The sequence below is a fragment of the Clytia hemisphaerica genome, unplaced genomic scaffold (genome assembly GCF_902728285.1).
Source record: "Clytia hemisphaerica strain Z4C2 unplaced genomic scaffold, Clytia hemisphaerica genome assembly, whole genome shotgun sequence".
NCBI classification, from domain to species: Eukaryota; Metazoa; Cnidaria; class Hydrozoa; order Leptothecata; family Clytiidae; genus Clytia; species Clytia hemisphaerica.
Genome location: NW_027103768.1, coordinates 582,622 through 593,824, shown reverse-complemented (window position 1 = coordinate 593,824; position 11,203 = coordinate 582,622). Strand labels below are relative to the sequence as shown.

General features: G+C 36.9%; 1 protein-coding gene across 1 annotated transcript; it reads right to left on the bottom strand.

The window, feature by feature from the left end:
* Positions 1–1,825: 1,825 nt before the first annotated feature.
* LOC136805727 (tyrosine-protein kinase STK-like) lies at positions 1,826–9,753 on the bottom strand. Its single transcript, XM_067062273.1, has 3 exons — positions 9,217–9,753; positions 2,755–3,271; positions 1,826–2,545 (listed from the first exon to the last, which is right to left on the bottom strand). Exons 1-3 carry the CDS (start codon positions 9,585–9,587, stop codon positions 1,916–1,918), a joined length of 1,518 nt encoding a protein of 505 aa, XP_066918374.1. The 5' UTR covers positions 9,588–9,753; the 3' UTR covers positions 1,826–1,915.
* Positions 9,754–11,203: the final 1,450 nt, after the last annotated feature.

The following is an 11,203-nucleotide window of genomic DNA, read 5'->3' as shown; positions in this document are numbered from 1 at the left end:
CAATTCCAAGCTTGCGAAACAAATTGTAAATCAGAAAAGATAAATTGTCTAGGAGGCTCGAGATCAATTGATGAATTTAAAGACTGCTGGCCAGAATTCAATGGATGTTTGAGACAATGCCACAAGAAACTGGTACCACCAAAAAAGAAAAGAAGTTTCAACTCTTGGAAAATGTTATAGTAGTAATTCAAACGTATTGTAAATAATCATTTTATTAATACCACTTAAGTCAGTGGAAAGTAGAATTTTAACTGAAGTAACTGTTTAGGCTGGCCCTAGTCAGTAAGGAAAAAAGTTGGAAAGAACGAATCATTAGAAAAAGTAAAATAATATTCTTACTAATAAAAGTAACAAGTGCCATTCTATGTAATTTCATATACAATTACATCTCTTTATTTATTAACCCTTTCAGTCCCAGAGTTTTCACAGCTACTTTCCCAGAGCCGTAAAACGAGTTTTTGAATGCATTTACTCATGCTTCAATATCTCTGGAATCACTAGACCTAGTCCTCTCAAGTTTTCACCCTTTTTCACTTATAGTATGAGGATCATTTTGATAGAAAAAAATTTGCAAAATGACGTCATCAGCGTGACACGTGACCAGAGAAAAGCAAAAAAAAATTTGAAAACAGCAATTTTTTGCCATTCAATCGTAATTTTTTTTATGAAAAAATGATTTAAACCCATTTATTCTTCTGATAAATGTTTAGCACAACAGTATCTACTAACTGAAAAAAGAATTGTTTGATTATCCCTCATAGAAAAATCATAATGATTGATAGAAGTTGTAAAAAATCCCATTTTCGGCCTTACAGATTTTGCTTGCACAAATTTTTGTAAATACTTTTGAAAACAAAACTTTTTACTCGAACAAGCTTTTTTTACGCGGTCTTTTGCACACGACGCGCTATCCTATCTTCTTTGAAAGCTGTCTTAAGACATCTCTTTATTTCCCGCCAAAACATCACAATTTAAAAAATAAATCAGGGACCGCTATGCAATCCTCTGGGAAAAAACGACGGGTCCAAAGGGACCGCAGTGCGGTCGCGTGGGACTGAAAGGGTTAATAAAAGAACAATTTCATAAAATCATCATGTCTGTACAAAAAAGCAACTCAGTAGAAGCTGGAATTTCCTTGAATAGTTCAATAGAATAAAAACAACTTTGAAAATGAATGGGTTCACTCAAATGAAATGAAAATTATGGCAAAAACACTGAGAGAAGAAATGAGGAAGCTTGAGCATGATGACAAAACGTTTTAAAAAATCCCCTACAAAGAACAGCCTTCTTGATAAAACTCCTCTAATTTATATCAAACAAATAAAAAACTTCTAAAGGTATGTGTTACAGAGTTCAAAATTATCAAAATTGCTTAGAAAATAAAATACAAGATGCTAGATTAGAGTATTTTATTATACAAACACATATCAATGATAGAAGGTAAAATTTACAGATTTTTAGGATTCCTATGCAATTATAATTATTAGTTTATTAATACTAAAAATGAAAAAAATTGAAAGGATAAGAATTAAAAGAAGGTATTTCCAATTTTTTTTTCCGCTGTATTATAAAGCAAATCTCAATCTTTTCAAACCGTTATCTACACCGCCAAGACTAAAATATTCTTATCGTGGAATCCTTGTAGCTCTTTTATTTTAATTCAGGTTGCATTTTGAGTAACAAACGACATATCAATCAAAGCTCTATTGACCTTCTTCCCAATAAAAATAACCAGCAATAAAAAATATAGAAAATCACAAATAGAAAAATAGTAATGAAATTTAAATCTAGGCATTATTAAAATACCCCATTAATCTTCGTTTAATCGTCCAAAATATTTCATTTAGTAAGCAAGCCTTTGCTCCTAAAACATTTCATTTTTCATCATCATATCTTTCTAAACATTCAATAGTATTTATTGATTTAAATCACGGTAACTAGGCTCTGCTGATACGAAATAGTCCTCCATTGTAGCTTGTAAGTATTCGAATGTTGGCCTGTTTTCAGCTTCCTTATTCCAACATTGTAACATAATTTGATAAAGTGGTTCGGGGCAATTTGGTGGCATGGGCATCCTGTAACCCCTTTCAACTTGGGCAATTGTCTCTGCATTTGACATACCTGGATATGGTATGCGACCTTTCGTAACTATCTCAGTGAGAAGGATACCGAAAGACCAAACGTCCGATTTGATAGTAAAGGTATTATAAAGAGCTGCTTCTGGAGCAGTCCACTTGATAGGGAATTTAGCGCCTTCGTGAGCTGTGTATTCATCATCCTCGATTAAACGAGCTAAACCAAAATCTGCTACTTTACAAACATAATTTTCACCAACTAAAATATTACGGGCAGCTAAATCACGATGAATATATCCTTGTGTTTCAAGGTATGCCATACCAGCAGCAACTTGAGCAGACATATCAATGAGTGTGGGGAGTTGTAGATTTGCTCCATCACCTCTAGCTAAGTAATCCAGTAACGATCCACACGTCATATACTCAGTAACAATATAGATGGGTTCCTTGTCCGAACAGATGGCATAAAGCTAAATAAAAAAATGATAAATCAGTTTAAAGATTCTTGTAGATTAGTTAGAATCAGACTCGACTTAACTTGATGAGAACACTAAGTTCCTTCAAAAAGGGTACAGTGCTATATTTATCATCATAGTCACAGTCTCTACACCTCTCAATTCTGATGAATTTTCCAAATTAGACAAAAAAAGCTCTGTGCAACATCTTCTTTTCTACATACCTGGACTAAATGCTTATGTCTAAGGTTCTTCATTATACCAGCTTCAGTTAAGAAAGCTGATGGAGACATAGTTCCTTGACGAAGCGTTTTGACGGCAACTTGTGTCGTATTATTCCATACTCCTGCCCAAACTTCTCCAAACTGACCAGCACCAAGCTTCCTTGTTAGCCTTAACGATTCTCTTGGAATTTCCCAAGCATCTTTTGCTAAGCCTCCTGTTACAGGTTTATCATTTGGACAAGCAATAGTTAATGCACAAACCAAACCATCAGCATCTTTAGAATAGTGCTGTACAAGCTCATGTAAACTGGAAAACGGAGCTCGACTTGTAATGAAGTAACCACCAGTATCAAGCTTTCTTATCCTATAATGCTTTACCGAGTCCCCATCGCGTACACTGAGTGAGAAATTTCCTGGTGCTGATTCAGCTTTTCGGATCAAGTATGTCCCTGTTGGTAATCCTTTCATCATTAGCCTCTTTTCAGCTTCAGCACGTTTGACTTCTCCAAAATACCAGCTAAAAAAGAAAATAAGATTGAGTTTGACATAATGGCACCATTGGTTTCAACCATTTTGTAAATAGAAACAGAGCTAGAGTACGTGGTAATAGAGCTAGAAATTGTGGTTTACAGCTATGACTTGTCAAGAGCAGCGAGGGACGTTTTGCAAAGGGGATTTTGTTTTGCAGGTGGCAGAAAAATCAAGTTTGGCAAGAATTTATAGTGGTGGGAGAAGACATTTTTGACCAAAAAGTCATTATTTAAAATAAGTAAAAACTTAATTTAATTTTCATTTTTCAAAATTGGGCTTTGTCACATTTGAGGGATTGCGTGCGATATGGTTCAATTTGGTCCTATAAATTCAAGCCCCTGAAAAGTTTTGTGATTTTGTATACCTTAGTGTATATATTTTCGTGAATATCAAATTTTCACGTGTCTGAGTTATTAGGTAAAATGTCACAAAATTTAGTACTGTTTAAATTTCTCAAAAACACAAATTAAATAAACACAAAAAACTTTCAAAATATACATTTTTATAATGTCTTACTCTTTTTGTCACCATTTTCTTCCAATTTTGACACTATTTTTGCATCTATTATGTAGTGTTTTGAGCAAAAGCATTCTTTTTCTTGTTTTAAAATCATCATGGCGTCCTCCAGCTTTTTGGTCCCCCCTAATATGAGCTAAAATCCCCCATCTGGCCTTTCCCCCCCCCACCTGTCTTTAAAATTCGTGCCCCCCCCCTATTGGGAAATCCCCCTAGCCGTATTGTATAAGGGTTGCGAAGTGATGATCCAGACTCGCCTCAATTCGCAAGCTACTATAGCAAAAAAAGACTTTCAAAATCCCAAGAAAGACAGGATCATAAGCCTGAATGCCCAAACACACCAGGAAGGTCTGTATTTATCCTATTACTCCCCCCACTAGGTAGAGGACTGAATATACCCCCTATTCGCCTTTCTCCCCCCATCAAGCTTGAAATTTTCACTTCCCCCCTGGTACCAAAATCTGATTCCCCCCCATCTTCCTGGGGGGGGATGATCCCATGATCATCTTTTTTAAAAACCCAATTTAGTGATTCGCGATACACATTTCTCGGAAAAAAAATTGTGCAATACGCAAAAATTTAGTGCCCACGAAAATATATACACTTATAAGACATCTCGGGGGGTCTGTTGTTTAGAATTAAAATTCTCTTAGGTTTTGTAGCTTCTCTACAGAATAACTTTCTTTCAATAGAAATCAATAAACCAAACCCTCTAAAAATCTTGAAAATCAGGTCACTTTACATTTACAGAGGCCTGCAGAGGCTACTGACAATTCTAGGCTTACAAAATGAATGAAAATTGGGATTTTTTTCATTCTTATTGAAATTTTTTGGTAAGCATGATTTTGCATCCTAAAATGGATCAATTTTCAATTTTTAGCAAAAACGCATCGCGAATTGCGAAATGCTATACGCTAATTCGATCCCAATTTACAATAATTATCAAAACTTTTAAACTTCTTCTGGTTTAGCCAGGACCCATAGTTCGGAAGGGGGTAACTACCCCCCTACCCTAGAGCTACCCCCCCCCTACCCTAGGTTCTTACCCCTTATAAAATTTGATGCTACCCCCCTCAAAATTTTAAAATCCTACCATAATTCTACCGGTGAAAAAGCAAGAACATTCAGTGTAAATAAGCAAATAATTGCATTGTAAATTAAACGTTACATTAGACGTTGCATTGTAAATTAAAAATAAAACTTCTAATTTGGGAAAACACAAAAAAAACATACCACTGACATCTTACCCCCCCCCTTTCTAGATGAACCCCCCCTTTCTGAAAACTTCCCCCTTTCTAGAAAAAATTCTCTTACCCCCCCTTTCTGAGATTTTCTGAACATCGCTACCCCCCCCCTTTATAAAGGGGGGGGGGTGCGAACTATGAGGACCTTATTTTGGCCCAGAAAAATTGCACTTTAGAAAGTTTGACTTAAGTTTCTTAAATATACATATAAAATTTTAAAAGTTATCTTTCATCACAAAATAAAAAAGTACACTACTCCGAGTTTCATGCTTACCGCACTTGTCAAATGTACAAAATCTTTTTGTACATTTGACAAGTGCGGTAAGCATGAAACTCGGAGTAGTGTACTTTTTTATTTTGTGATGAAAGATAACTTTTAAAATTTAAATTGGCTCTGATTTCATTGAGCACTCTGCAGCATCAATCACAAACAAATCTAAATATACATATAGATCACACAGGTTTTATTTTTGTTCTTGAAACTAGACAATTTTCTCTACTAGGGACGATTTTTAACAGTTTTTTCCCAACATTAGTTGCAACTCTTGAATAATTAAGGCAAATATTGCATTTTTGGTGTTTAGCACCTTCTTTAGCCAAGACCGATTGAGTGAAAGACTTACCAACATTTGAATAAAATTATACAGTGTTTTACAAGAGATTGAGATAGACCTTTTGTTAGTAAATATTTCATGTTGAAATATATTTTTTGACGTCAAATTTTTTTCTGGCTGGTTGTGCTCGTCGAAATGCATCAAAATGGCGAAAACTAAAGAAATACCAAAAAAAATCGAAATTCAACAAAATAATGGATTCTGCACCCCTGACAACTGCTTCAAGAACGAGATTGTGAAGGACAATGATGTGCTACAATGTAGAAGATGCGAAAGGTTTGTCCATCATTATGCATGCACGGAGCTACCTGCCTATCAGATACAGCTGTGTCTCCAATACAAAAGCCGGCGCTTCGAATGTGCCAAATGTGTTACAGTCACGCCAATTCTTCTGGAAAAGATCAAAACAAGTACAGAAAGAGTGCGTAAGGACAAGGCAACAAATACTGATAAGGTTAATAATGGGAGATAAATCTACAAACGCTCGATTGGACAGGCTGGAGAAGAAAATCGAGAAACTTTTAGATAAGGAAGATGTCGCTATAGATAAAAAACAAAGGACATACGCAGAAACTACCAAAGAAGAACTGAAGAAGCAAGAGGTAACTATGAAACAACAGACATATGCTAGCATTACAGAGTTAAAGAAACAAGAGGTAACGATCAAGAACTTCATCAAAGAAGAGAAAGAAGAAGTACGATGGCTGAACCTGACAAAGTGCAATATCATTGTTCACAACATTGGTGAACTCAAACATGAAACCCTTGAAGAACAGCGAACAAGTGATAAAGATTACGTCAAAGAATTTGTGAGCAGCCAAATGGGACTAAAGGTAAACATCGTCAGCGCAGAAAGAATAGGAGCTCGAAAGAACGAGATGTTCAGGACGAAACGTTGGCGACCCTTAAAAGTTGTGTTAAGGAATGAAGAAGAGAAACGTCAGATTCTACGAGTAACCGATGATTTTTCTAAAAAAGAACGCGAAACCATCAAAGAATGGCATAGGAACGCAAAAGAGAAGACAAAGTTACAAAAGGATGGCAGTCAAATAAAGGTTACAGGAAGTCCTCGGATTAGACTCTATTTCAAGAAGATCTGCTGTGACTTACGCGTTACTGAAAATGAAATATTGTAAAGACGACTGATTTAGAGGCCAACTGTGCGCCTATAAAATGTTAAATAAATATGATTATTTCATAGAGGTCAATAGACCTGCGAAATATATTACTATAAATAAATATAGTAGGCTTTTAAATCGAAATATGAAAAAAATCCGTAGTGGAACACACGCGAATGTCTGGAAGGAAGAAGACCAAATTAGTGGCAAAACGTTGGAGCATTTGATGTCACTCGCACGGCAAGTTACACACTTGTTATTTGTTAATCCCATTGGGTGTCGATAGGCGGTTAGGCAGCGGGCATTCTCTAAATCTCCAATCGGCGTCCAGTCATTTTGAATGAAAACAAAAAAGTTAAGAACACCGCGCTATCAGTGAAAGTATTTGTGACAGGTTATGACAGAAAGTATGATTGATAAACTTGGTGGAGTTATCAAAACAAATTTGTTGTCAAAGAGATTTAACAGTAAGTGAAAATACAGGCCATATATCAACAGTCCCATGTTTCTACCAATTGTCCCAAATTAGAGCAGTTGACGGTATGTCATTGTTTTGAGGCTGGAGTTTTTAATTTTAATCAATATTACATCCTAGCTTGCAAAAGGTTTATACATAAATGGGCAAATACTTTCCCTCTCTGATGTGTAATTGGCTCGCTCCTTTAAGTTAGACTAGTTATAGACGCAAATTGAACCTATCCAACATTCATTAAACACTACGTGTAACTTGGCCTAATGTCAACATCTCTCATCTAATCCAAACACATCTCTTTGATGAGGGATGTGGATATTAGACCAACTTACGATATGAACAATCAAATTCTATTGAACAGTAATCAAACTCAAGATTCTGGTAAAGCTTGATCCAATTAGTTCGTTGAAATTCGATGATTCGGTTACAAAAATCTGTATATACCATAAGTTGGTCTATTATCAACATAATTCATCTAATCTCAACACCCTTTTTAGAGATTGAAAAAAAAATCTAAATGGCTGATTGAAGCTTAAATTTATTTGCTTAGCAGCAGCCAGAGAGAAAACAATCTTTTGTCCAGTAGTGATTCTGACCTTCCTATTATTCATATCTCTAAAGAAGAGTGTTAGAATTAGAAGATGAATATTGACATTAGACCAACTTACTGTACTTTACTTACGAGAAAACAGAACCCCCGTTGTAAGTTTGTTTACATATGAATCGATTTTGCTAGTCTGCATTTTGGGAGAAACCAGTTGAAAACAAAAATAAACGAGGCAAAGTGGGCCTACTAATTGCGAGGGTGTCGAATTCCACGTGTTCAATACAATCAACTTTTCTTTCCAAAAACAGCAATAATTGCCGAAAACGGCAATTTTCATTTAAATTTACTTTTCTACTTTTCTGCTGATTCAGCATGTTATCGTAGAAAAAATTGCCGTTTTTGGCAATAGTTGCCGAAAAGAGAAATAATTGCCGTTTTTATTTTAAACACCCAACTGGTTATCAAATTGATCGAATCGCAACCCCCCACTTAATTGGACACTCACAATTTTTTTAAAGTTGGATTAATTTATTAACTCGAACTTTAATTGTTTGATGGAGTTCAATAGCGCTCCGCAACGCTCACGTCATAATTATTACTTTTCACTTTTTTTGACAATTCAATGCGGCTCACGTGTTTGGCAAACGATATCATCCACCAGGATGCATCCTCTCTTATTTTACCCCTATTTTCTACCTTCCTATCTTCTATCCTGATTTTCTGACTTTCTCTAGTGTTTCTAACTGTTTTCTAAGTATTTTTCTGAAATTTGACCGTACCGGTGAAATTGGTCTCCGACCCCGGCTCGAACCACCAAATGCACGCAACCTTGGTTTACAAACCCAATGCCTAACCGCTTGCGCCAACGAGACACGGCAGAAAGTTGTCATTCACAAATACTTATAGCGTGTAATTTACAGACCTTTATCAAGAAAGCTCCCAACCCTACCGGTGCCCCTACAAGGATCCCTACGGGATCCTAAGTTAGGTCACAAGGTACGGATGCCCCTAAGAAGGCCTTCGGCCTTATATTGTGACTCTCGAGCTCCAACCCTAACCCTAACTGATAATAACCGAACCCCCGTCTAGGTCCGCAGATTGAAAAATTTCACTTGCATCCTGGTGGATGATATCGTCTGCCAACTCAACCCAATTAAAGATACGTGCACGTTGTTTTATATCTTTTGTCAAAAAAAATCATGCAAAAGAGATTAACGCAAAGGTTGATGGGATTGAAACTCGTACAAACACATCGAGAGTATAATGATTATGTCAAAAATAAAATATATTTTTAGATTCAGCGCGGTGCACTATTGTTCAATTGGTTCGACAAGTTTGATTGATCAGGTCTGGCTTCTCTAAACACTAAGTAATCTGACATTCAGCAGACAAAATCACAGCCGCCCTCTACTTTACTTACTCTTCAGCTTCATAACTTTTTTCAGGAGCAACATAGGTGCTAGGAATGTATCCTTCTTTGTTGGTGACCAGAGAACGTGCATACCACCAATCACCATCAGCAGTGTTTATGATTTGAAGTCTTTCAGATTTCTTGAAACTTAGATCTTCACTAATCCTTGCATCATAGTCATAAAGTGCTTGAAATATTGTAGCACCCCCGCCAGCTCCTGGCAACATAGGGTTATTAGGGAGAGGTTGAGCAGGCGGTGGAAAGGGAGAGTCTGCAGGAGGCTTTGCTTGCATCTGGTTATTTGCCAGGGGTGTCATTTGAGTTTGAGTATTATTGGTGTGTGGGGGAGGCTGCTTTGGCTTCCCACAACAGCTACCCATTGTTGCTTCAGTTCTATTTTCGACAAAACAAAATCTCTATTCTAAATCTTCATTACCAAATCTCCGTACAATATACCTTATCATAAACCACCAAATTCATTAGTAGTAAAGTAAAGTTTCCTTTCTATAAAAATCTCAGTTCTTTTACACACAACTGGCAACATCCAACTCCCATAATTTTGCGTCCATCAGTTTCGACATGGCGGTGTATGAGTACAGTATTAGAGAGGTAACATGCATATTCAAGTAATTTCCCCGAAACATTTTTACCTCCTTAGTATTGCGCCACGATGCAGAAAATTCCCGGACTTTGAAAACTCGGCGCGGCAAAAAGTGAAAGTTCTTAATTTTCTAATTTTTTTTGGCTGGTAAAAATTGGGAAAATAAGTCCCTCAAAAGTTCCTTAATATATCAAAAACTTTTGAAATTCAGTACTCTCTCTTGGTTCGGACCAGACATACCCATACTATATACTGAGACATACACATCACCTCGCAAACCTACTACACCCCTCGGGCCCGCACTAGTCCCCAGCCCCTAGCCTATTTCTATCCCAAATCCCAACACGCGATTTGGGTGATCAAACGGTGTCGTAGGCTGCTCGCATCCACTAACGAATCCGTGCTTACTACCTGCGGTTTTGTAGAGGTCTGCGAATCAGACTAACGGTGTCGAGGAAACATTTTGCTGAGATATACTTGTGAGATATTTGTTTTTTTTTTTCACGAAAGATGTGTTCTGAAACTTTCTAGGGTTACTAGGCAACAAGATCACATCAATTGTCGCTCTTGATTATACCCCTGTCTCCTTAAAAGATGTGTTCTGAAGCTTTCCAGGGTTACCTAGACAACAACAACACGTTTGATGACCTTGATTATACCCCTTTCTCGTCAGAACACATCATTATTTCTAGCTGATTAATTGTCGAAGATATCTTATCAGAACAGATCAAAATTTCTAGCTGAAACATACTCTTAAAACACATCGGAAAAAAGGTCGCCTCACCGGCTGCTTTCGAACCTGTAAGAGAAGAGTAAGAAGGAGTAAGTAAGGAATCGATCATATTTTAGTCATCCAAGACCTTCAACTCAGTTTGCGTCGAAAATTCTCACTGGCGCGAGTGATTCTGGTTTGAATCGCAGACCTCAACAAAACCGCAGTATAAGAGGAACACGAATACGTTAGTGAATGCCAGCAGCCTAGGGTGATCCCCAAATTTCTTTTTGATTGACCGTATATACTCGAGATTTTGGTACATGGGGCAAAAGTTTGGATCGTGATGCATGATTTGGGCTATTTTTCGCTAGTTTTGCGCGTGACGAATCAAAAAACTAAGATACTTAATAAAAAGGGGGCGTGGTCTGAATTAGGCTATTTCTAGCTCGCGTAACTTCTGATTTGTCCAACAAGGACATAACTTTGGCGCAGAAAATTGGTACCCTGAGTATCAGAGGCCAAGTTTTCAATGAGAAAATATTTATTCGACCTGTAGAAAATTGGGGGCTTTAGGCATGTTCATTTATACGTCAAAAGAAGCGTATTAGGATGTGGATTTCAGAACTCGAAAGCATCCACCAAAGGGGCACTTCAAAATATCTATTCTGAAGGCACGTTCC

Coding starts and splice junctions, on each gene's coding strand:
- LOC136805727 (XM_067062273.1), bottom strand. CDS start 9,587: ATGGGTAGCTGTTGTGGGAAGCCAAAGCAGCCTCCCCCACACACCAAT. Junction 3,272..9,216: donor AAAAGTTATGAAGCTGAAGA/GTAAGTAAAGTA, acceptor TTTCTTTTTTAG/CTGGTATTTTGGAGAAGTCA. Junction 2,546..2,754: donor GACATAAGCATTTAGTCCAG/GTATGTAGAAAA, acceptor TTTTTTATTTAG/CTTTATGCCATCTGTTCGGA.